Genomic DNA, 27,373 nt, shown 5'->3' with positions numbered 1-27,373 from the left:
TCACAGTTTGACTAAGGCAAAGACCATTCAGTGATTAAGACTTAAAAATGAGGCAAAGAATGGCCACTTTACCTAGTTTAAAAAAATCCTTCTGGGAAGAGAAGACCCTCAGGGTTTCTGGCAAAGACAGAAACTATTGCTATTTACCTTCACTCTGAGCCAAACAGAGCCCAAACAATGACCAAAGTAGGGCTTGGCCAGGGTTAGTGACTAAGAAGGTTGCCTAGGGGTACTGAGAAGTTAAGATTACGTAGCTAGTATATGTCAGAGATGGAGCTTGAATCCTGGTCCCATCAATTCTTTTTTATTCCCCCACTTAATAGTATTTTATTTTTGCAATTACCTCTATAGTTTTCAACATTCACTTTTATAAGATTTTGAGTCTAAACTTTTTTCTTTCTCCCTCTTATTTCCCCCTCCCAAAGATGGCATGCAATCTGATATAGGCTGTACATGTATAATCATATTAAATGTATTTCCAAATTAGTCATGTTGTGAAAGAAGAATCAGAACAAAAGGGGAAAACCATTAGAAAGAAAAAAAGAGAGAAAATAGCATGCTTCCATCTGCATTCAGACTCCATAGTATTTTCTTTGGATGTGGATAGCATTTCCATCATGAGTCTCCTGGAATTGTACCCTCTTTCCATTGCATTGCTGAGAAGAGCTAAATCTATCAAAGTTAGTCATCAAACCATGTTGCTGTTACTGGATTCCTTTTTTTTGGATGTCTTTGGGATACAGACCTAGCAATGGTATTGCTGGATCAAAGGGTATGCACATTTTGTAGCCCTTTGGGCATAGTTCCAAATTGCTCTCCGGGATGGTTAAATCAATTCACAACTCCACCAACAATGTCTCAATGTTCCAATTTGATGATCACACATTTAAGAGACTCAGGATGGCATGGATTCTGGGGAGTCCAAATAGTCTCCGAGGTTCAGGGGAGATAGACAAGTAAGGAGGGAGTATTGGTGGGGGCCCATCAGTGGGCCAGGCATGGTCTCATCCATCATCTGCCAGTGTATCATAGGAAGAGACAGGGATAGGGATGGGGACAAGGACCAGGCTTGTGATTTCTTTGGGGAACTCAGGTAAACCCTTGTGTAGATGAACACCTTTCCTGAAACTTCTAGGGAGCCTAGAGTTGTAGGTCACTTGAGGGACCCTGGCCAGTAGCATCAGTGAATGGTCTGGGAATTGAGGGGAAGAAAGATAGTGAAAGGGCCTGGAACTGGTTTTTTTTAAAAACAATTCAGTCAATTGCTTTAATACTAATTGCTTTTATACCACTTTGTAACATGTCCAATTTTTCTCCCCATCTCTCCCCTCCCCCCACCCCTTAATACCTTGCATTCTGATTACTCTTTCCATCAATGAGCCCTCCCTTCTATCACATCCCACCCTTCCCTTATCCTCATCTTCTATCTTTTCTTGTAGGGCAAGATAAATTTCTGTACTCCATTAGCTGTGTTTCTTATTTCCCAGTTACATGCAATAATAATTCTCAACATTCGTTTCTAATACTTTGAATTCCACCTTCTTTCCCTCCCTCCCTCCCTCCCTTCCCATCACCACTGAGAAGGTGAGCAATTCAATACAGGCTATATATGTGTCGTTTTGCAAAAGACTTCCATAATAATCATGTTGTGTAATACTAACTATATTGCCCTCTATCCTACTCTATCCCCCCTTCTTTTTTTATTCCCTCATTTGACCTTGTCCCTTCCCAAAAGTGTTTATTTCTAGTTACTCCCTTCTCCCCTTTGCTCTCTTTTCTATCATTGCCCTCATCCCACTTGTCGCCTCCTCCCCTACTTTCCTGTAGTATAAGATAGATGTTATTCCCTCCTTCAGCCATATGTGGAGAGAGTAGCTTTACTTCTCCCCTCTCCCCTTCTCCCTTTTCTCCTCCATTGAACAAGATTTTTCTTTAACTCTTTTGTGAGTTTTATAGTCTGCCCCATCCATCTCTCCCTTCCTCCTCCCAGTATTTTCCTCCCTCACCCCTTAATTTTTATTTTTTATATATATATATATATTTTGTGGATACCGTCTCTTCTGATTCAACTCAGCCTATGTTCTGTGTGTGTGTGTGTGTCTGTGTGTGTGTGTGTCTGTGTGTGTGTGTGTGTGTGTGTGTGTGTGTGTACAATCCCTCCAACTACCCAAATACTGAGAAAAGTCTCAAGAGTTGTAAATATTTTCTTTCCATGTAGGAATGTAAACAGTTCAACTTTAGAAAGTCTTTTATGATTTCCCTTTCCTGTTTCCCTTTTCAAGCTTCTCTTGATTCTTGTGTTTGAAAGTCACATTTTCCATACAGTTCTGGTCTTTTCAACATGAATGCTTGAAAGTTCTCTATATCATTGAATGGCCATTTATTACCTTGAGGTATTATACTCAGTTTTGATGGGTAGGTGATTCTTGGTTTTAATCCCAGTTCCTATGACTTCTGGAATATCCTATTCCAAGCCCTTCAGTCCCTTAATGTTGAAGCTGCCAGATCTTGTGTTATCCTGATTGTATTTCCACAATACTTGAATTGTTTCTTTCTAGCTACTTGCAGCATTTTCTCCTTGACCTTGGAACTCTGAAATTTGGCCATGGTATTCCTAGGAGTTTCTCTTTTTGGGTCTCTTTCAGGAGGTGATGGGTGGATTCTTTCAATATTTATTTTGCCCTCTGGTTCTAGAATATCAGGACAGTTTTCCTAGATAATTTAATGGAAGATAATGTCTAGGCTCTTTTTTTGATCATGGCTTTCAGGTAGTCCCATCATTTTTAAATTGTCTCTCCTGGATCCATTTTCCAGGTCAGTTGTTTTTCCAATGAGATGTTTCACATTATTTTCTATTTTTTCAAACTTTTGGTTTTGTTTTCTAACTGCTTGGTTTATCTCATAGTCATTCATTTCCCTGAACTCAATTCCCTCTTTCGGAGACCTATTTTGTTCAGTGAGCTTTTGAACCTTCTCCTCCATTTGACTAATTCTGCTTTTTAATGCCTCCTTCTCCTCATTGGCTTTTTGGACCTCTTTTTCCAGTTGAGTTAGCCTCTTTTTAAAGGTGTTATTTTCATCAGTGGTTTTTTTTTTTTTTTTTGGTTCTCTTTTAGCAAGCTGCCAACTCGCTTTTCAAGCTCTTCTATTACCTGAGGTGAGTTTAAGTTCACTTTGGAAGCCCTGGAGGCAAGGGTCTTAACTTCCTGTGACAGTAAGCCTTGTTCTTCCTCATCTGCAAGGATGGGAGGAGATAACTCTTCACCAGGAAAGTAATCTTCTGTGGTCTTATTCCCCCCCCCCTCCTTCTTTTTGGCATTTTCTCAGTCAGTTACTTGACTTCTGAATCCTTTGTCAAGAGACTAGACTCAGCTGTGCAGTTCCCCTGGGCTTTGGGCTGGGGCAGGATTGTCACTTAGGGCTGGAGTTTAGATCAGCTGCTCCCTACCACTAGAGGCTTTAAGCTGAGCTGCCTGAACAATGGATCCAGGTTGCTTCCCCGCCTCTGTAGCTGCCTACAGTCTGCTGTCTTGGCCTCTGCCATCTCCTGGGGCTATTGCTGGAGAAACCCATTCCCTCCCACCCAACTGGGAAAGCCTGCCCCCAATGACATTTGTGGTCTCATCAATTCTAAGGATCATGGGATCATAGATTTAGCAAGAAAAGAGGGAAGGAAGGAAGGAATAAAAATTGAAGGAAGGAAAGAAGGGAGGAAGAAAGGAAGGAAGGAAAGGAGGGAAGAAATGAAGGAAGGGAGGAAATAAAGAAGAAAGGAAGGAAAAAGAAGGAAAAGGGAAGGAAGGAAAGTAGAAAGGAAGGAAATAAGCATTTATTAAGTGCTTACTATATACCTAGATTTATAGTTGGAATAGTTGTTCACTGAAAGTCCTCCTGTTCAATCCCCAACATGCTGAGGTTTAGTAACTTGCCTAAGATTATGTAACTAGGATTTGAACACAGGTCCTATGACTCCAAATCCCCTACTACATACATCATTCTGACTCTTTACTCATATAGTTATTATTCTAATTTTACAAATAAAGAAACTTACAAATAAAGTAAGTAAATTATTTGTAAAGTAATTCACAAAATTATTTTAGTTTTACAATGACTTGCTCATAGTTGGACTAAATGACAGAGTAGAATTTTAGCTCGTCATAGGGTTCATTGCTCTTTCTACGCTATCAAACTGCCTCATGTCTCTGACCTTCATTTTCACCCCTCATCAACGGTTTGACTCTACCTGGAGATGGCTTCTATTTCTCCCAGCTCAGCCAATCTAGGCAACTAAAGTTTGAAATTCCCCCTGCCCCTGCCTCAACATCTCAAACACATTGTTGTGTTTTTCCTTAAAGATATTTACTTATCTATATCATGAATAATAAAGTAAATCTCTGTGTCCTTTGAAAGGAAAGGGCACCTACTCTCATTATTGCTACCATTATTTAAAATTTAACATTTAAGGCCAAAGAATGAGTAGTAGGAATTCATGAATGCCAAGTTATGGATTTATTGGACATATATGTTCTACTCTCCATATTTCCAGGCTTGCCTTTCTTACTAGACACTGCATTTGAAGGGAAGGACTCAGAGCTATAGAATGAAGATGTAGCCTTGAAAAAGACCCATGACTTAAAAACCAGAGGGGCATGTAGTTTAAGCTATGTGAATACTGAACAACTCAATTCAGAGACCCAGCCAGGCGGCAGGAATTTTCAGAATCCTTTAACATACTTCATGGAAGTTCATCACAGTATGGTTTCTTTCCAAGCAGTATGGTGAGTTTTCCTCTGAGAGGGCTCATCCATCGTTCCTAAGAAGGGTGTACTCCCAGGAGGAAGTACCATTTTATCTCTGTGGCTAAGTTCCAGCTGTTTCTGTGTGGCCCAGTCTCAGGAAGAGGAATTTATGGGCAATTTTACATTAGAAACAGAACTCTAAGACCCTCACTGAAATCTAATGTCTGATTCCTTTTGCTCTCCTTATGCGGGTAGTACAGAATCCAAGCTTAGTAAGAATTCCCCGTGATGAAGTCAGTTCTTGTAAGTGAACATGTTCAAGTGATCTTTTGACTCTGTGAAAGTTCTAAATTATGCTTAAGGAGATGAAACCATCTATTACCATTAAAAATTGCTGCCTGGGTTTTTGTATTTGTCAGTGGAAAGTAATTTCAGTTCTAGAAACTATCTTTAAAAAAATCAAATTGGACAGCATTTCTTTTGCAAAAATTATCCTTCTTTTACCAGGTGTACCATTAGAGTCACATTAAATACCAAGTAAGTAGAGACCAAATGAAAGTGATTGTTACTCAGTCGAGAAATCCTCAAGTCACCCCATCTTCACAGAACTCAGGGTTTAGAAAATATGGATGCAACAAGCTCCCATCTAGCATAATTAAAGTGATCTGGAAATGTTGTCTGCCAAAATACACAAAAAGAGCTATAGAAGTTTTCGACGTTTTCTCTCAGTAAGATTAATACCTTTAATACCATTAATACTCAGTAAGATTAACAGGAGCCTGGGATGATTGGCACATTGATAGACCTTACCTGGGTAAGAGTACTGTGGTTTCTAACCCCAAAGAAATTTGCTTTGGCACTAGATGGGACCAGAGTTCCTCAGGAAATGATTCTGGTTTTTTCCGACTTGTATGGAGTGGGTAGGATTTCATCGTACCTCTGATATATGAACAGGATTATTGTGGCTTTAAGCAATAATTGGAAGTAGCAAGGCTTATACCTAGGCTGGGACTGCTCCCAAGTGACTCCAGACTATTGCTAGGGGATATTATGGGTGTTTACAGTAGGCTGCTTGAACCCAGGAGTCTCTAGTGTTTTTTGTTTTTTTTGTTTTTGTTTTTTTACTTAGTTGGAAAACTCAGTTTTTCATTCATTAAACATCTTACTATATGCAAGGCACTGTGATGTTTACTGTGAATACAAAAACAAAATGATCCTTTCCCTCACAGAACTTAGAGAGAGAGTATTGACTACTAGAGGGGTGAGAAGAGGAGGTGGTCAAAGTTTGGTAATTAGAACTGTGATTTAGGAAGATTATTTTGCTAGCTGGATTTGAGAAAGGTAATATTAGAAATATGGAGATTAAATACGAAGCCATTATCATAGTCTGGATTTGAGACCATGAGACTTTTATGAGTAGGAAGAAAGGGATGATATGAAGTTAGGGAGTTAGGTAGGTAGCATCAATACAACCAAGAAACTGATTGGAAATTGGGAGGTGAGAACCAAGATGGCGCAGTAAGTGGTAAACTTCTGCAACTCTCCCCTGCTCACTTCCAAATAACCATAAAATAGACCCTTAAAACAAATCTTAGAAAAGCAGAACCAGCAAAAAGATGGGGTGAAATAATCTTTTAGCCCAAGAAACTTGGAGGATTGGCAAGAAATGTCCATCTCATTCAGGTAAAAGAGGAGCACAACCCAGAATGGGAAGCATCTCAGAAAGCCAGCAGTAAGCCTCACCTCAGTAACCAGCAAGAGAGCCAGATATTGGGAGGTGAGGGAGAAGTGATGAGTTAAGGATAATCCTCAAACCATAAGCCTTGGTGACTGGAAGAATGGAGGTACCTACAACAGAAAGAATGAAGTTTGGAGAAAAGTTAGGGTTAAAGGGAAGATGTAATGAGTTTCATTTTAGACATGTACTATTTGAGATGCTAATGAGACATTCAGATGTCGAATATACAATTGGAGATATACTGAAGTAGAGGAAAGAATTTAGAGATGGACATACAGATTTGGGAGATACCTGTATGGAAATAATAAATGAAGCTATAGGAACAACATGATGTAGGAGACTGTAGACAGAGAAGTGGAAGCAGCCAAGGGCAGGGCACTGGAGAATGTATGTTAAAGGAAGGAGATAGATGATGGTCTAGCAAAGGAGTCTGAGAAGGTGAAGTCAGACAGGTAGGGAAACAAGAAAATGATGTCAAGGAAGCCTAGTTAAGAGAAATTAAGCAGGTGTGACCAAATAATGTCAGAAGTTTCAGAGAAGTGAAAATTAAGCAGTTAAGAGATCATCTGTAACCTTGCAGAGGATAGTTTCTATTGCATGGTCAAGTAGGAAGCTATATTGAAAGATGGTAAGAATGACTGGGAGGTGAATAAGTGGGGGTAATGAGTCTAGATGACTTTTTCAAAGTGTGGCTATGAAAAGATAAGATAAAAGGGGGTGGCTTGAAGGACAAGTGAAGACTGTTAAGTTAGGGGAGACCTGGAAATGTCTGTAGGTGCTGAGGAAGGAAGCATTAGAAAAAGTGAGATTAAAGATTAAAAAGGGAGTAATGCAACGACCTTTGGGCAAGTTCCTAGAGGATATGGGAAGGGATAGGATCCATGGCATAAATAATGGGATTGGTTATAACAAAGAGAAGTACCATGTCCTTATCAGAGATTGGAATAAACAAGGAATAGTGGATGGGGAATGAAATAGATAAGTTCTGAGGTAAGAAGTAGCAAAGGAATCTGTATGAGATAGCTTCTTTTTTTTCCCAATTGCATTGGGACATTCTTTGTCACATGTGTGCCCCTAGAAAAATGACCTTAGTTTTGAAAAGTTCTATGGGTCAGTTGCATGTAAAATCATAGCTCAAAAGTTCCCACCATATTTTAATTTTTTTCCAGATAGTCAAAGGATGTATTAATTAAAAATGAAAGACTTTTAATTAAACACAATAGCAAAGAAAGTAACAAGATGCACCAATTAGATATATTTTCCCAGTGGTTATCAGACCCCTCCTGGGGTGGAGAATGTACAAGAATAGATGGTATGTGACCAAGGCATAAGTATGGAGAGCACTTATGGAAGAGGCAAATGACTATTAAAACACAGATACAAGGACAAAGACCAGCATACTCTAGGACCACTAAAAGAGAAGTAACTTCTACTTCTGGAGGCTCTGTATTGAAGTATATGTAACATTTGATGCTTATGATGTTGCTATGGGATAATTAAAAAGGTTAGATAATGTACAATGCATGTGTTTATAAAAATGGGGAACTATGAACTATATATTTCAGGAAGATTCCTTTCCAAAATAGCTTAAATGAGATGTTTTGGTACTTAAAGAGAGAGAAACTCCTAAGTGTTAGAAAATTTATCAGTCTAGAATAAAATCTTCCCCACAGGTTGCAGATTTTACTATGTATTTTCTTTTAGATTAAGGTAGAATTCTTGATACATAGGCTATTTAATGGATGCTAGACTTCACAAAATGAAAAATATTCATTCCTACTAGTTTCTAAGATTAAGCATGAAAAACTGGGCATGCACTCCAATCTCTTATTATTCTTGATGTATTTCCCAATTATGAAAATTTCCACAAAAAAGTGATTAAATAAACAGGAGGCCAAAGACTAAAGCTGTGTTCATGTAACATTAAAATGCCAGATTCATACAAGATCGGTGTCATCTTTAGACCTTTTAAAAGAGAATTGGTATCTCTTCACAGTTCATTACATTGCCCATTAGCACACAAAATTGGTCAATGACAAAGTCAAAGAGGGAAAAACTAAAAACCCAAATACCCTTAGATTCACCCTAAGAAAAATCTCTCCTTTCATCCACATGTCAGGATGGTCCCAGTCCTCTCTAGATCAGGGTTACAGTCTACTATTTGATCATTTTGAGAAGGTCTTTACTCCCTCCTTTATGCCTTGTCCTAGTTGAGTGCAGAACAATCAAATGCCTTATCAAAAATTAAATTCACTGTTTAAAAATAGTCGTAGGAAATCAGACTGTTCAAAGGGAAATAACATTTTTAGCTGAATCATTTACACTAATGAAAATGTAAATTAAATATTTCGTGCTCATTACTTGTTTGACCTTTCGGATAGAAAAACTTCCAATGATTAGCTCTATTATTTTTCTTTAAATGTTAAAAAAATTGGAGTAGTTATGTAACTTAGGTCTAGGAAGTTATTTTTCTGATGTGTAGATCACAATGTAAGTCAAGATAATGTACACTGGTTAGTGCAACTTTTTAAATTTTTCTTTTCTCTTTCATGTTCATCATTATGTAGGTTTGAGAGAACTTGTAGTTCTTACCCAGGCCGCTAGGTGGTGTAGTAGATGGAGTGTTAGATCTAGAGTTGGAAACACCTGAGTTCAGATCAATCCTGAGATGTTTAAAAGCTACAGAACCTTGGACAAGGTTCTGTTTTCTTCTATTTTCTCCTTCCTTAAACAGGGATAATAATAGCACCTTCTTCCTTTGGTTGTTGTGAATCTAAAATGAAATAATATTTGTAATGCACTCTGCAAACCTTAAAGTGCTATATAAATATTCACTCATTATTTTTTTAAAATTTCATGATCATAAAACTATTTTGAGGCGTGCAATATGAAACTCTATGCGAACAATTGGGGGCCTCATTTCTCCAAACTTGCTAAAATTGGGAGGATGCTGGGGATAGCAACAGAAAGGGGGGAAGTTACATTAGGAGGAGGGATATGATGAGTTCAGTTTAGGGCATGTTGATTTTGAGGTAATGTTGTTATATCCAAGTCTGAAGGTCCATTGGGCAGTTGGAATTGTGAGGTTCGGAGGAGAAGGGACTCCTGGAGATAGAGATTTGGGGGTCTTCCATGCAGACATTAATACTGAAGTCTTGAGAGTGGGTAAAGGAGAGGGTTCAGAAAGAAGGGGATTGAGGGCAGTTCTAAAGGGAATGAATGAATGAATGCATTGATGCTGGGCTGATGTGGAGACAGGAGGAAATGAGGATGAGGATCTTCAGAGACATAGCAGACCAGTAGCATCACAGAATTCAGAGGAGAGGAAAGGTCCGGAAGAAGAGCTTATTCAAGTGTTAAATAAATACTGTGGTTTAAACAAGGAACATAATTGAAAAGCTGCCAGATTTGGGGTTAAGGGAGTCATTGGAGTGAATTCAAACTGCTAATGGTCAACTTCAACCAAAACAGGCGGAAAAATATTTATTTCAGTTGTGAGCCTTCAATTTTATTATTATATGTTTCCTGATGTCCCTGTGAAAGATCAGTGATTAAATATTGGAGTTATGTAAGACTTATATTAAATGTGAGGAACTCCCACTGTGGAAACTTCCTCTTTTCATATGATTTGAAAATCATCTGTGACTTAGATATTCCTGGTATGAGAATTCCTCCCACCAATATAGACCACTACACATCTGTGGCTTAATTGCCAAGACTGAGCAAGTTGCCTGATAATCTAAGAGATTCAATGACTCAAGATAATGCTGTGAGTCAGTGTGAGTAGAGTTAAAGAAAATACATAAATATGAAAATACAGGAATATTCCTGACTCCAAATTCAGTTGTCTATCCACTCTGTTTTATTAGAAAATGCATTTTCTTTAACTTCATGATCATGTATTAAGAGCTTGCTTTGTGCAGAAGACTCTTGAGGATAGCAGGGGAGATACAAAGTTTAAATAAGACAAATTTCCTGTGCTCTGGAGGTATAGCAGGTCCCTTGTGTCTACTCCCTAATCTACACTCAGATTTGAAGGCTGGATTTCCAGAGAGACACCTCCTACTTCAAACTCTAGGGATAACCTAGGGGGCCTGTGCTTCTTATCACTATATCTTATAAGCCCCCACCAAGGTACTTATTAACAAGCAGTCAGTAGACACAGCTCTTAACAAAGGTATTTGCTATTATGCATTGTAATAACGTTAGGTACAGAGCATCCTCCCCACAAGAATAAAGTATCATCTCTGACAAATGCTCAGTGTCTATGGGAATATTGGGATCTGACTTTGTACAGTGGAAGTGATGGGGTAATTCATATCTCCTGGTATTACTAGAAGTTCCCTTTCTTTTCACCGAGTCCTCATGCTGGGTTCCCACAGTCTGTTCCTCTCCATAGGAGGTTGTCTGTGCACTATGCCCCCTCTGACTGCTAGGGATCATGCTGTCCTTGCGTCTGAGTCTGTCTGGATTCTATATCTCTGCTTCCCAAGGGGTCTAGTGTCTGGTCCAGTACCTCTCCTGTAATAGAGATCTCTTTCATTGATACTTCTCGGCTTTCAAAATCTCCAGTTCTTAAACTTGAGCTCTCCAACTTCTGGATGGATTACTTTGAAAAATATTTAGGCCCAGGGGGCTTGACTAAGTTCTCTAAGTAAACACAAAATGTTTTCTGTGTGGTTTTATAGACTAGAGATTCTCAAAATTTTTGGCCTCAGGTCTCCTTTGTGCTCTTAAAACATTGTTGAGGACCCTCCAAGATGTTTTATGTGGGTTGTATCTATTAATGTTTACTATATTGGAAATTAAAATATTTTAGCATTATTATGAAAATAGTTTTGACCTCATGGCCTCCCTGAAAGGGTTCCACAGGACCCCCAGAGCATACTTAGAGAACTGATGGTGTGTAGACCATTGTAAGCAATGTTTCTACTCGTTCTTATTCCACATCCTTTAAAGGTTTTCTGTTATATTTGTGGTTATGTTTCCAAATTCATTAAACATTTGCTTCTTTGTTCTGGTAATAACAGAAACTGTTAACTAGTTAATTGGTTGGATTTTTTCACAAATTTTGAAGGCAGCCGATATTTGAACTAATAAAAATCACCATCTTGGTATCCAGACAGCCAAAATGTTTTTTCAACTTTTGATTCAAATAAAACAATCTTTCACTATTGTTATTTCTTTTTAATCTGGAAAATATATAAATACGATTATGATGGTAAACCTAAATGCTTGAAATTAAACTTTGAGGCAATTTAGTATCTTTTGAATTGTTTGAAAAAGCAGGATTTTGACCATGAAATGTTATGAATGATGGCTTTTAAACTACATTTACCAAAGGCATTTTTTGCTTTATTACAGAAGAGAATACTGTTGGTCTGTATGGGTTTTGGAGCAGAAATGGGGATTTGGAAGGACTCGCAGTCATACATAATAACGGCATGTTTGTTTTTAGGCAACTTTTTCCTGTGACTGTGAGGACCAGTATGTGGGCACTTTCTGTGAAGAATTCGATGCCTGCCAAGGACAGCCATGTCAGAACAATGGGAGCTGTGTTGATGTGATTGAAAAACATGATGGGAGCAATTTCACCTGTGTTTGCCTGGCTGGTAGGTTTGAAGTGGCATTTTGCACCAGGTCTTAGCTTTTATCCCTTATGTACAATTTATCCTTCTGAAATATGTACCCTGTATTTAGGTATAACTTAGAGGGCGTAAGAGGGCTTTATGCATTTGAAGGATTGTCCCACAGAAGAGGTATTAGACACTGTCTGCCTGGCTTCAGAGGAGAGAACTGGAAGAAATAGAAATTTTAAAAGGACAAATTTATTTTATTTTTGAAAAATTAATTACTTTGTTTTCACTCTTCTATAATCACTTCCATATATCTTAAATTTTCCCCCCTCCCTCCCTCTGCGTCCCTGGGAAGGTATGCAATCTTATATAGGTTATACACATACATTCTTACTAAATACATTCTCACCTTAGTCATGTTGCATAGAAGAATTAAAATGAATGACAGAAACCATGAAAACGAAACAAAACAAAACCAAACACAAGAGAAAATGGTCTGCTTCATTCTGCGATCCAATTCCATAGTTCTTTTTCTGGATGTGGAAGGCATTTTGCCTCAAGAGTCCATTGGGAATTTTTTAGGTCCTTGCATTGCTGTGAAGGGCTAAATCTACCAGAAAAATTCCTCACACACTGTGGTTGTTGCTGTGTACAAAGTTCTCCTGGTTCTTCTCCTTTCACTCAGCATCAGTTCATATATGTCTTTCCAGGCCTCTCTGAAGTCTTCCTGTTCATCATTTCTTATAGCACAATAGTATTGCATTACATTCATATACCACAACTTGTTCAATCATTCCCCAGTTGATGGGAATCCCCTCAATTTCCAGTTCTTGGCCACCACAAAGAGAGCTGCTATAAATATTTTTGTGCCTATGGGACCCTTTCCCATTTTTATGATCTCTTTGTGATACAGTCCTAGAAACAATATTGCTGGATCAAAGGGTATGCACATTTTTGTAGCCCTATGGGCATAATTCCAAACTGTTCTCCAGAATGGTTGGATCAGCTCACAGCTCCACCAATAATGAATCAATGTTCCAACTCTCTCACATCTTCTCCAGTATGTATCATCTTCCTGTTTTGTCATGTTAGCCAATCTGATAGGTGTGATGTAGTACCTCAGAATTATTTTGATTTGCATCTCTCTAATCAGTAGTGATTTAGAACATTTTTTCATACGACTATAGGTAGCTTTAATTTCTTTCTCTGAAAACTCCCTGTTCATTTCCTTTGACCATTTATCAATTGAGGAATGACTTGTATTCTTGTACATTTGACTCAGTTCTCTATATATTTTGGAAATGAGGTCTTTATCACAGATACTAGTTGTAAAAAATCTTTCCCAGTTTGCTGCTTCAAAAGGTTTAATTTAGACATTGTTAAGGAACAAGGGAAAGATCTGTGGATTAGTCATCTAATTGGCACAGGGAAATGATGGATGAGAGAATGTCTATATCTGAACCAATTCTGGTATTTCTTCTATGACTTACAGTCTTAGAGTGTTGCCCAGAACACTAATGGGTTAAGACACCTACTTAGGGTCACACAGGCCACATGGGTCAGAGGCAGGATTAAAGAAAAACTTCCTATAATTAGAACCATTGCAAAGTGGTAAGGGCTGCCTCAGGAGGCAATTGACTCCCCTTCCTTGGAAGGTTTTAAGCATAGATTGGATAACCCTTTGTCAGGTATCTTTTTGAAGGGATCATTGTTTAAGTCCAGTTTGGACTAGCACCCTGAGGTTCCATTTAGTTCCAGTCAACAAATTGCTATGAGATTCTATGATTCTCTATCTTTATTTGACATTAGCTGATGGACTAATTAGGCTCATGATCCCTTTTAAGGCCTGGCTCTCTCTATTAAAAAGTAGAGTAAATGATTGTGGAAGTCTGTATGAGTTAAATAGCTTTCCTCCTATGTTCTCCTTTTATTGATGAGTATATGTTGGTCAAGTGTCATGGGTAGTCTGGAGGATAGGTAGAACGTTTGGGAAAATAGGCACAAAGTCTAGAAGAAAGGACTATACCAATAAGTAACCACTAAAAGGCTGCAGATCCTAGAATAGGCCAATGAAGATGGGACATTTCTAAGATTTCAGTTCTTGGATAGACACAGACATACTTATGTGAATGCAGATAATGGAATAGCTCCTTCAGTCCTTCAAAATATCCATGATTCTGGTAGTGTGGATACTTCCCTTATTACATGGACTGTAGAATCTCCACTATTTAAAAGAAGATCTTTGTGAGTTTCTGTGGTTAAAAATTTTTATTATCTCTGGTCAACTATCCATTGATTATGGGATCATGGATGTGGGGCTGAAAGAGACCCCAGAGGCCATCTAGTCAAACAGTCATTTTTAAGACGTGGAATCTGAGACCCATAAATGGGAGGGAGATTGTGTCTTTCCCAAGGTCCTAAAGGGACCAAAACAGGATTCTAACTCAGGTTCCCAGAAGAACCACTCTCTTTCTAGTTCGTTAAAGGTTCCATCTAGTGCATGGTAGCTGGCATTTACATATCACTTTTGATTTTAATACATTATCATCCCATTTGATCACAACAATCCTATAAGTGAGCCCCCATAGGTATGTATTTCTCCAAGCATAGCAAGACTAGTCCTTGGACAGCAGACATATATAGTATGTTGTCAAACTCATAGTTAATACTTTCTCCAGATTGTTATAACCTGTTGGAACTACTGTTGTACCCATCTTTGGGAAGTCACTCTTATGCTTTAGATGCAGATAATGGAACGACTTCCTCAGTGTAACAGCAGGACAGTCAAAAGAGTCATCAATTTATTTCAGGAAGCACTTATAAAACATGAGAGGCTATTAGAGGCAGCATGGCTTGGCCAATAAAGAGATGTCCTTAATGCCAAGGAAACCTAGATTCCAGGCTCGTTTTTGATATATATACTGGTTGCATGGCCCTGGGCAAGTCATTTAACATCTTGGAGCCCTAGGTAAGCTTTTAGGACTGTAAATTGTGGAGGAAGTGCTGGCCTGCATTAGTGAGGAAGGTACCTCACTATTCTTGAGATCACAGGGCTAGTCTGTATGCCTAGACCTTTTCATGTATTTCAGTGGAGACTCGCAATAGTCCAGTGAGGTAACTACTATAGGCATTATTATTAATAGTAAATAAACATTTATTAAACACTGTTCTAAGCACTGGGGATAATACAACTATAAAAAAGAAAGACAGTCCCTTCCTTCAGGGAGCTTACAATTGAATGAGAGAAGACAATATAAAACAGAAAGCTGAAAAATCTGGGGTAGGAAGATTTGGATTGGGAGCATAGTGGAGAAGCCAAAAATGTCCAAAATGAGTACAGTTTGTTGGGAAATGAGGAAATGTGTGAGGAGATGTCAGTACCCATTTTGCAGATCAGGAAACTGAGGCTGAGTGGAAAGAGCACTAGATTTGGAATCAGAGGTTTAAATCCTTTCCCCATTGTACACTATAAGTGTGACATTAGACAGGTCCTTTAACTTCTGTAGGCTTTAGTTTTCTAATCTAATCTATAAAATGAGATGGCTGGACTGAATGACCTCTGAGATTCCCTTCTGGTTCTGAATCCACTAACCTATGATCTTATGCCTTGAACCTTGCTCAGAGTATGTCTTTTGTAGGTTTTTTTTTTTAACCTTTTTGGCAAATGTCACCTTGGACAAGATGTTTGCTAGCACTAAGACTGCTCCTCTAGATGTTTAATTTTTTTCCTTCTACCTACTCCCAAGAACATTCCGAGTAATATTTTCATAACACATTTGAAAACTGCTTTCAGCAATATTAGAGAACCCATGGAAAATTAGTTGCTAGAGGACCTAGTTTCAAATCCTGGCTCTATGACTTAAGGCAAATCACTTTCTGGGCCTCAATTTCCACATCTGTAAAATGGGACCAGGTAGCCTCAAAGGGGTCTTCTAGATTTAAATCTATGACCCTGTGATCCAGTGATAGCCTCACCATTGCTTTTATAGGTGCAGCAAAGAATGGACTTGATTCAATTCATCCAAATTCAACATCGCTAAGTAATGTGTACCACAGGTGACACAGATTGGTTAGATATGTGACAGTTTTTGACTTTGGGGCATCTTTATTAGCTGAAGAATAATAGCTGACATTTATATAGCCCTAAAAACATTTTACATAGATTATCTTATATTATTGCCTATTCTTTTCAGTCTCTGATCCCAATAATCTGAGAAGATCAAGGATTTAGAAAACTGGCAAGGTTTGTCCTTTGTCTTTACTGCTGTTGGCAAGTTTCCACATAAGTGGCCATGAGTGGGTTAGTGCCTAAAATATGGCTTACAACCTATGAAATAGAAATCAGAAGAATGAAGAATTGATCAGGGTACAATATTTGGGGATTCAGGCTTTTTAAAAATATACTTGATAACCATTTCTTTTTGTGGTCCAGACCTGTAATCTCATTAGTACAGGGAAATTCTTGGTGTGGAAATGCCTTTTATGGATATAAACCAACTTCTCTTCTTTAATTTATAGTCATCGTGAGTTGCTTGGGAAGCATTGAGTGGTTATGTGATTTGACTGAAACCAGAATCAGGACCTGAATCCAGGTTTTGTTTTTTACTCAAAGGCCAGCACCATATTCATTATGCCATACTATTTCTTCAGCCATGGTCATTCATTCCAGATCTTCATAAAAAGTCTATTAAAAAACTCAAAAGAAATCTCCCATAAATTGTAAGTTCCTTTAGAGTAGGGATTGTTTTTGTCCCCTTTTTGTGTCCTTGGGGTTTTATACAGTATTTGGCAAATAGTAAGCACTTAATAAATGCTTATTAATTGATTATTGATTGATCTTAGCAAATGGAACACAAAAGACAATTCTATCACTGTTTTCCCATAGTATCCAACGTTTATTTTAGAAGTGAAAGCATTAGCCATTTCTCATGTTGTTTTCAGTTAAGGTCAAATGAGATAACATGTAGAGTGCTTTGTAAACTTCAAAGTTCTCTATAAATGTTAATTAGTACAATTATTACTGTTATGATTAAGGTGAACGGCTAATCTGATCTTCTGACAAAAATGACTGGTTGTCTTAGGAAGGCAGTTTTTAGATGAATGTCCTTGAACCTATGCTGGCTTGGGGCAGACTCCATGTCCTGCAATAACCCGATGATGAAGGGACTCAGGCCTCAGGAGTTTCTGGATTTGGCCTCCAGCAGCCTCCTCACATGTGTTCAAGAGACCATGGATTTCTCTTTTGTTCCCATATCCCTCATAAGGTACTCTATAAAAATTAAATGAGTTTTATCTTCAGGGACATCTCAGGAGACCTAGCATAATTTCCAGGGAACTTCTGCTTACAAACATTTTCCCCCCAAACCCTAGACTTCTTTTCTTCTTTCCCTAAATTTTCTCCCCTTGTATTTTCATCCATGCTATGATCTCAGTGAACATCTGAGTTCCAGTGATTCCCAATCTCATATCTCTAGCCTCTCATTATCTCCTGAACTCTAGACCTGTATTTCCAACTTCTTATCAGACATCTCCATTTTGTAGACCAACCAATCAAGTGCCTACTATATATACCAGGTATTGTGCTAGGCTCTGGAAATATAAACAAAAGAGGAAAAAGTCTCTGCGCTCAAGGAACTTATATTCCAATGGGGAAGATAAAATGCATACATAGAAGTACATAGAAAATTTATCCAAACGGTACTCAATTGTTTTGGGAGGGAGATCACTACCAGGTGGAGAGGATGGATTAGGAAAGACAGTGTAGAAAGTGCTGTTTGAGCTGAGTTTTGGTTGAATGAAGATAGGCTGATTGTTTTTATTTCTTGAGAAATAAATATGCTTAAATAATCTAAGGGTTATTGGCTTTTTACATCCATCTTCTCAAACTTAACATTTCCAAAATTATCAGATCCAAGATTTAATATTTTAAATTTTAATTGAACAAATTCTTCCCAAATATGTTCCTCTTTCTTATTTTCATGTCACCATCAATGGCACCCCCATTTTGTCACTCAGGCTCAAAATATTGGAATAGTTTTTAGTATACTTTCTCCTTTGCTGTCCTCATATCCAACAAATCATGAGATCTTGCTATCTCAACCTTCATAATCTTTACCGCATCTTCCTCTTTTGGAGATACCTGATTCAAGCCAACTTTACCTCTTTTTATTCCTTTCTAACATTATCTTTTAATTTTTTTTTTAGTTTTTTGCATTGTTATTATTTACCAATTACTGTCATACCCTTGTAACTACCAAGTTAAGCAAACTGATACGATGACTGTGCCTGACAGCATATGCCTCATTCCCCATCTATAGGGGTGAATTATGTTTTGTGATTAATCTTCTGGAGTCAAGACTGGCCATTGCATTCATCCAAAATCCTATGTGTAATTTTCTACAATTGTGGTTGTTAGATTGTTTCCTAGCCTCTACTTACTTTGCTCTGCATCAGTTCATACAAATCGTCTCTGGTTTCTTTGAATTCTTCATATTTGTTATTTCTTATGTTGCAAAAATATTCCATTAGAGTCTCATAACACATTTTGTTCAACTATTCCCTGGTTTATGTATGCCCTTTTTATGTCCTTTTGTTCTTCAGTAGGCTCCGAACTGATCTATGTAACCAACAGCCCTTATGGACCATCTCCTCAGGGATTATTTCCCTCTCTCTCTCAGGGACCAGAGATCAGACTGGAAGAGGAAGTTTCCATGATGAGTCTTCTTTAAATCAACTCCTTTTAATGCAGCTGGAATTTCAATTTCTCCTTCTAAGCCTCCTTAACTGTTTTACATATGTGGCTAATAACTAATTTGTATTTATATGTTTTTTCCAGATGAGAAACCAGATTTATATTTAAATGAAGATAGAAGTGAGAAATGACCTTGCAGTGTATGCCTGCTTTCATTGCTTGTTTTTCATAAATATGCAGATGGAACCAAATGGCTCTTTCAGTACGGATATGTAACACCTGCTAAGTAATGCTTTAATTTTGCTTAAATGTACTTAGCAATGAAAATGGAGACTAGACTTGAAATTGAGTGATTTATCAAATCTTTATCATTTAGGACCCATTCAATTGAATTCAATTCAACAAACATTAAACGCCTACCAAGGGTTAGTCACTGTGCTAGGTGCTAGGCCTGTAGAGGAAAAAATGAAACAGTCTTCACCCTCACAGAGCTTAAATCCCACATAGACTTCCAAATCCCCACTGAAAACATAGCGTGACTTACTACTTACCTCTCTGGAAACAAAACTGAGAAAAAAATATTTGAATGATCATTTTTTTCCTATATAACTAACAGCCACAAATCGTCTCATGGTTCTTTTTTGGTTCAATAATAATTCCAGAATCACCATTATCATAATAATAAACTTTAGAGCTCTTTCAAAAATAAGAAGGCAGCAGTTATTTATGCAAAGCCTATTGAAATTAAACTGAATCTCTTTCATTGATAAGGGGCCTGCAAGTTTCACAAGCAGGGCTTCATTTTTCTCATACTCTTGATCCTTCAGGCAAAGAGATGAGGCTTTAAGATGAAAACCAGTAGAGCCTCCTTGCATTTTTCCTTCCTTTCTAAATGGGGAGAGGCAAGCATGTGGTTGGACCATAGCTTTATTGTACCCCCATTTCTTCCTCCAAAAGAAGTTAGGGCTTTAAAAGGATTATGGTTTGATGCATATTCTTTTTTCTCATCAGCACATATTTAAGGGTAAATGTGAAAATCTCATTTTTTTTCCAAATGCTTCCCTCTATGGTGTTCAATTCACAGCCTTTTTAACATGGGAAGGATGTCAGAATCTGTTTTAGGCTCTTAATGCTGCTAAGTTACTACAAAAGGCTCTCCATTGCCAAGTCAGTTGTCATTTGCATCTTGTTTGGTTGAATTACGAAAAGCTAATCATTTTGATTTCTTCTGAACACAGCAGCTGGGCTTAAGCAGTCTGAAGGCTAGAGATTGGTTTGTTTGTTTTTTTTCAATGAGAGCTTAGCTGGTTCCTTTAACATCACCAAGTCTTTTTTCATCTTGGTGAGGTCTAATGGATACAGAAGTGTTTTTTCCTATTTCCTGTAATGTGCCTCATGGGACTTTTGTCACAACGTAGGAGCATCTTCCCTAGGAGATGACTTAGAATATGGCTACCTATTTGTAACCTTGGACAAATCACTTAATATCTTGGAATCACAGAATTCTCAAGCTGGAAAGAACCTTAGGGATCACCTAGTCCAACTAATTCTTACAACTGAGAGAGGTGAAATTCCTTGCCTGACACTCACAGTGAATTAGAGATAGAGTACTACAACTGATCTCTTTACTCTCAGTGGCCTGTTCTTTCTACAACATCATGACCTTCTTCTCTGGACCTCAGTTGGCTCCTCATCTATGAAAAGAAGGAACTGAACCAGATAACTGCTAAAGCTCCTTTCCTAGCTAATATTCTAAGACCCTGTTTATCCTCTAGATAATATACTTGCATACAAAGTAGGTTATGTGATTTTTGAACAAACTCATTCATCAGAACATCCCAAGTGGTAAATGGATTGGGGTCTGTGGCCTGCAAATTATTCATGGCATGCCTTTCCAATGGTACATGTGAGATAATTGTCCAAGTTAGTTCCAAGAATAAGAATAGATTAAAGTGAGTGGCCATTGCTAGGTATTGTTTCTCTTAGAATACAAATCAATCAGTTGGCAGACCATGCATTTTCTATCACTGACTCATTTCAGTGGTTTTTTTCAAGGTTTGACATTGGTGTGAATCTTTGTTTTATCACATGGTATCATGGAATTTGGAGCAAGAAGGGTCTTGGAGGCCTCAGATTCCTTATCTATAAGATAGGGAATTGAACTAAATAGACTTTGAGGTCCTATTCAGATCTAAACTTATGATACTCTGATCTTAATCAAATTCCTTATTTTACAAATCAAGAAACAAAGACCCACAGTGTTGAGTGACTTGCCCATGGTCACAAAGCTGGTGGCTAGGGGCATGGTAGATAGAATGCTGCCCTTAGAATCACCTACTCCCATGATTGTATGACTTCCTCTGTGTCTTCTGCCTCTAAAGAGCTATTGATGGAATTTGTGGCCACTTGATAACTAATAAAGTAAGGTTGATTTTGAGGTTATGTTTAGTTGTGGCCTTTACTTTGGAACGTTAATATTTAGCCTTGTTGTAATTACTCATATTTATCTTGGACGTGATAATTTATAAAGTGCTTTAATGGGTACTGCTATTATTTTTATTGTTATTTCAGTTCTATAAATATGGAAATTGAATTTCAATTCATAAAACATTTTTTTAAAAAACATTCTCAGATTTTCAAGGATTTTTAAAAAGCTGAATAGAATTTTATATTTGATCCTGGTGGTAATAAAGAGTCACTAGAATTACTGAATTCAAGTTGATATGATCAGAACCACTTTTTAGGAATAACAGCTTGAAAGCTGGGGTGATGACAGACTTGAAGAACCAACCAGTAGGCTACTGCAAGAGTTCAGGCTTGAGGTGATGTGGGTCTGCACATGGGTGGTGGCAGTGTCTGAAGAGAGAAGGGGGAGGTTAGGAGGGGTGTTATGAAGGATAATCCCAAGCTTGTGGACCTGGATGACTCAAAGAATGGTAGTAGCCTTGAGAGGAATGAAGAATTTAGAGGAGGAGTGAGATGAGAGGGAAAGAGAATGAGTTCCATTTTGGGCATGTTGTACTTAGTATTTATGGTATGTCTAGATTATATTTGGAGGGGGATGAGGGCACCATGAAATAAAAAAAGTAGAAAACAGTTCTTTCTCACAAAGGATTTGCCATTAAGATTGGTCAAGACACAAAAGGACTTAAGCACAATTCACAAAATGGTATGTAAATAAATAGAAACACATGAAATATGGATTTTGTCCATAAAAAGGAATGAGTTAAAGTGATGTGGCATGAGCTTGAGAAGGTTTCTGGAAGGATCAGACACTTTTCTCATTTCAAGAACATATTAGTAAATTTTGTTTCTCAAAAGACCAGATCTATGATTTCTGTGTGAAATCATCCCTGCCCAAGAACTGCTTAGCATTTACAAAGTACTTTCAAACTTCAAAGCCTCTTTTACTGTTGACTAATTGGTGATTTCAACCTACTTTTGATAAAAAACAACCCTCCTTTCAAAGGCAGGGAGAAATTGAAGTCCCAGTTCTAGGTTAAGCTTTACTATTTTAAACAACTACGCTGAGAGAGGTAGCCAAGGTGCCCTTTGAGCTGTAAATGGGTCAGTTCCTACTTAGGGTGGGGGTGGGGAAACAGCGTAGATTATAGTTAGTTGGATGGGTCCCACCAAATCTCCCTCAACTGAGGATGGAGGGGCGCTTTTTTTTCTTTTCTTTTTAAGAACATTAACCACATCATCTGGCTTTGCTTTTCATGCAAGTCACACTAATGAAAACTGCTAACAGTGAGTTTTCTGCTGAAACCACAGCTGTTCTGATAAAGGCTTTAGTGTTCTTGACAGGACTGTGAATTCAGTGTTCTTGCCAACCTGGGTCCACTCCAGGGCAGACCAAAATTCAGCTAACTTTTAAGTGCCTGCTATGGGCAACTGGGCTCAGAGGTGGCACAGCGGAAAGAATCCTGGATTGAGAAGATCTAGGTCCGAATCCTGCCTCTGGCACTTACCTGTATCACCTTAGGCAAGTCATTCAACTGCTCTGTGCCTCAGTTTCCTTATTTGTAAAATGAGGGCATTATACACAGGGCCATCTAATATCCCTCACAGCTCAGTCTATGATAAAATGTGATTAAGATTCTACATGGGAATGCTAGTCATTATTTTAACATTATCCTATGATCTTTATCACCTTTTATCTTTGGGTCAGATTCCTCATCTGTAAAATAAGAAGGCTGTACTAGATAATCTCAACAGGTCATCTATGCTTTGTGAATTAAGGACAAAAATCTTGATTGTTAAAACTAAACAAACAAAGTATTCTTAAGGCTCATGACATTTTTAAATTTCATGTTTTTATTCAAATGTTTTGTTGTTTTACTCACAAAGCCAGGGACTGTATCTAAGCAGGCATATTTCCAGTAGTGATCCAACAGAATATTTTTCTGCTTAAAAATCTTCAGGGGTCTCCTACTCCCTACCAATGAAGGCCTAATTCTTTTCAAGACCCTCTGCCCTTAGGTTACCTTTCCAGGATATTACACAACATAATTGAGTCATTCACCATTGCTCACAAATCTTCTTACCTTTCTAATAGTCTTCATGCCTTTAAACCTGTTGTTCCCTAATCAGGTCTTCAAGTGGTTACTCACTCAGTGTATATCAGTGTGGACAAAAACCCATGTTCCCTGACTACAAGACCAGCATTCTTTCCATGTCTTTACTTTACCTTTCACATATAGAAGGACAAAGTGGGAGGGAAGATATTCCAGACCTGCAAACTGCCCTCCCCCCTCAAAACCTAAGGAGACCTTGGAGACTTTCTAGGTACTTTTCCTTCCATAACCATCAGCTCCCATTCCTTCAGTCCCTTGTAATGTGGCTTCTGTACTTGGCATTATTGAAGCTGCTCTGTCCAGGGTCACTAATCACTACCTATTCTTCCAAGTTCAAGGACTTTTCCCATTCAGTTTTTTTTTTAACTGTAGCATGACATTGCTGACTGCCCCATCCTTGTGAAAGCTTTTTGTTTTCTTGGTTTTCATGACCTGGAAGTGTGCTGGATTTGGGAGTCAAAAGTGACTTGAGTTTTAAAAATACCCATTTTGACATTTACTGACTCTCTGACTCTCTCATATAATTCCTCAAAACCTCAGTTTCCCTGTCTGTAAAATGGAATTCCTTATATCTATAGCACCTACCCCATAAAATCAAATGAGATATAAAGCACTTTATAAAATCTTAAAGTACCTCGACTTTTTACTTGACTTAAAATATCTTGACTTTTTACACATGTTCCTATATGCCCTGATCCCTAGTAACTGACATATTGAACATTTTATTTTGCATGTTTCATCTTCATTTTAAATTCCATGTGTCTAAAATTCATCATAACATTAAAAGGATGGTTTGAGATAATTTAGAAAAAGCATTTGTGATTACTGAGACCCAGCATGGATTGGTTCATAAAGAAGGTTTTTCATATGTCAGACTAACTTCGTTTCTTTTTTCTTTTTGACGGTGTTAGATCATGGGAATGTTATAGGCATAGTACATCGGTGTTTCAGCAAGACCTTTGAGAAAGTATCCCACAATCTCCTGTTTCCTAGAAATGTTGTCTAGGCAACAGTTCAGAGGAAAAAGCCTTACGTGTTTTAGTGGACTACTCACCCTATATGAGTCAACAATGATCGTTGGAGAAGTTCTGTCTTGTATGTACATGGGAATATAAGGTTCAGGAGAAAATAACTGTGCCATTCCCAGATGACAGCATTCAGTTCTGGGTGACACATTTGTGGGATATTTGTGAGATACTGATGTGCTCACGATTTCCCCTCTTTTTCCTTTTGTAGTTATCCTGCCAGGACCCTGTATAATTCAATTTACATAGCGCAGCACTCAAGGTCCAACAAAATCTAGATCACTTCTACCTTATTTCCCATAGGAGTCTTCTCTAATCTAAATTGGTATCTTTTGACAAGTGAACATGCCATGTTTCTTCTCACATCCAAGATTTTGGTATTGTTGTGCCCTCCTCTTGCAGTACTCTCTACTTTCTTTACTAATTCTCAAAGAACTATGAAGCCTTTCCAAGTCATCCCTGGCCACATCGATCGCTCTATCCTCATCTTCCAAAATGTTTATTCTCTGACTTGCTCATTTTGACTCGAATCATATTCCATTTTTGTGTTGCTATTTGTACATTCTTGTGTTGGATTATAATCTTTTTCATGGTAAGAAAGAACCTTCCTATAGTCCCTGTGGGGAGTTAAGGATGTTAACATAGAGCTATGCACAGAACAGGTGCTGTGAGTATTAGTTGAATGAAAAAGATAGAAAATTTCCTCTTTACTTTGATGTAGTTCTTAAGAATAAAGCTCAACTGAGAGCTATAGGTGAATCTACTTCTAATTTAGCCTTTACCGCAGTAGGACAATATTGTTATAATTAAATGAATGCTTCCTATTCTTTGGCTAGATTTTTAGAGAGGGGACAGCAGGTCACTGTTAAGGAAGGTTGCTTCATCTTGAAAGTCAGCATATAGGATTTGGAGTCATTTGGTCCAGTTGCTCTGTATTCTAGATGGGCAAACTCAAGTTGAGAGATTAAGTGATTTTTCTCAGTGGCATACAAGCCACAAGTGGCAGAAGAATAATTTAAACCCAGGTCCTTTGGCTCCAAATGTAATGTTCTTTTCCCTGCACAACCGCTTCCCTTTTGTGATTATCAGACTTAGAAGTTTTTAAGACCAAGGACTTGAAAGATAAGTTGGGGCTCATAGCCTCTTCTTTTCTCCTTCCATCTCTTGTCTCCATCACTCTCTCTCTCTCTCTGTCTCTCCTTCACCCTCTCTCCCCATTGTTGTCATCATTGCTATCTTTGTCACTGTCATTTTCTCTTTCTTCTTGTTCTCCCTCCTCCCTTTTCTTCCTTCTACTTCTCTTCCTTGTCCTCTTCTTTTTTCTTTTCCTCCTCCTCCTGTTCCTTCCTTTCCTTTCTTTCTTCTCTTTCTTCCCTTTTTATTTTCTTTTTACTTATTAAATGATGTATTTTGATTTCACTTTCACTTTATTGTTTCTCCTTTTCTATTTCTCTCTCTTTCCTCCTATTAGTTCCTTTAGTCCTTGTTATATGCAGGGCACCATGCTTTGCAATACAATTCAAATGATGATTCATTTTCTTTTAAATTTGGGAATGAGGGAAGAGACATGAAAAAAATAGTGAACTTGAAAAAAATCATACAGTACCTTGCTCGTTGCATAGTACATAATAAGTTCTCCAAGAATATTATTTTAACTTGACATATGGTTTTCCTTACCCTGTACTTTTCTGCTAATTTTTCTTCTGAATTATTTATGCACTGAAATCCCATTCTAATGCCTCACTCCAGTGTTCAGGGAACACCAAGCTCTGACACATCCTAATAAACTGAGGAAGGCTGAGAATATGACTTGGTAATGGCCTGTAGAGAGTCTGTTGTCCCAGGACCTGCCCAGCTAAATTTGAAGAGATTCAGCAGTAGGTTAGACATAGGCTGATGAATTTTTTTGAACATGACCCAATTCAGAAACTGCCCATTAAGTTACAAAGAGATTGAGGTTTGCACTGGTAGAGGCAACAGCCATGATAAAATTCCAGATCTTTGAATTATTAATGTCTGATATACATAAGCCATAAAATAAATTTGTTTGATTTATTATTTAACAGGATTATTTGATTTATTTTAAAAAATCTGCTTCCTACTTAGTTTCTTGGGGATAAAAGGATTTAATGAAACATTTTATTTATAGGGTATAATCACTTAATGTATTTAGCTTATAATGCTTTGTTTTCCTAATTCTGCTGAATGCTTTTCTTTCAGGATTTCATTTTTTCTTTCCTTTTTTGATTTTGAGATGCTTTTCTTTTAGTTTAATTACAGTCTATTCCCTAGCTTTCATGGATATTTATTATCTCTCACTTTCTCCACCTTTGATATTTTAACTTTTTCCCCCTTTTTTTCTTTGTTCACTCTGTGTTTTCCTGTTACTAATGCATATTCTTTTCCTTCACTGGTAAATCGTTTTTGCCTTTAGATTTGGAAGTGGAATAACCCTGAAATTGAATGTCTGCCCAGTGAACTAACACCTTTTCTTCATTTCATACCTCAGTGTGCTAATCTCAGGCCCTCCACTCCATCTCAGCACTATGCCTGGACCCCCCAAGTACAAAAGCTGTGGGCCCTGGATTGGGTCATTATTTCAGTCAAAATCTTAGCAGCTTCACTTCACTGCACATGCTAATCTATTAAAAGAACCAGGAGGTAAAAATAGCACCCAGCACCATTCCCTCCCTGGCTGCTTTCAGGCCATGCTTCCAAAGAGGTGATTAGTTTCTGTCTTGTGTCCTGCAGAGGCTGAACAATGCCTCTGTCTCTCTGTCTCTCTCTCTCTCTTTCTCTCTCTCTGTCTCTCAAATACGTGTGTATACATGCACACACATTTATAATTTTGAAACAAAGTTACACGCAGATACAAAATTCGGAAGGAAAGCAAATATTTTCAAAGCAATGATTCGATAGGTGTTCTGGGATCAGACTCATTTATCCAGCTCTGTTCATCTGTTTTATTATTTGCTATGGAAGACCAAAAAATCCATTTTCTTTCAAGATCGCTTGTGACATAGATAA

At 37.9% G+C, this 27,373-nt stretch overlaps 1 protein-coding gene across 1 annotated transcript in view; it reads left to right on the top strand.

Moving 5' to 3' along the window:
- The window catches only part of DNER (delta/notch like EGF repeat containing), a 351,957-nt gene that overhangs the window by 215,908 nt on the left and 108,676 nt on the right, over positions 1-27,373 (top strand). Inside the window, exon 6 of the mRNA XM_072618085.1 lies at positions 11,936-12,089. Within this exon, the coding sequence (XP_072474186.1) occupies positions 11,936-12,089 (154 nt within the window). The remainder of the gene's footprint in view (positions 1-11,935; positions 12,090-27,373) is intronic.

This window comes from Notamacropus eugenii, chromosome 6, assembly GCF_028372415.1.
Source record: "Notamacropus eugenii isolate mMacEug1 chromosome 6, mMacEug1.pri_v2, whole genome shotgun sequence".
Lineage (NCBI taxonomy): Eukaryota > Metazoa > Chordata > Mammalia > Diprotodontia > Macropodidae > Notamacropus > Notamacropus eugenii.
The sequence above is the reverse complement of the archived record's forward strand: the minus strand, read 5'-3'. Positions and strand labels throughout refer to the sequence as shown.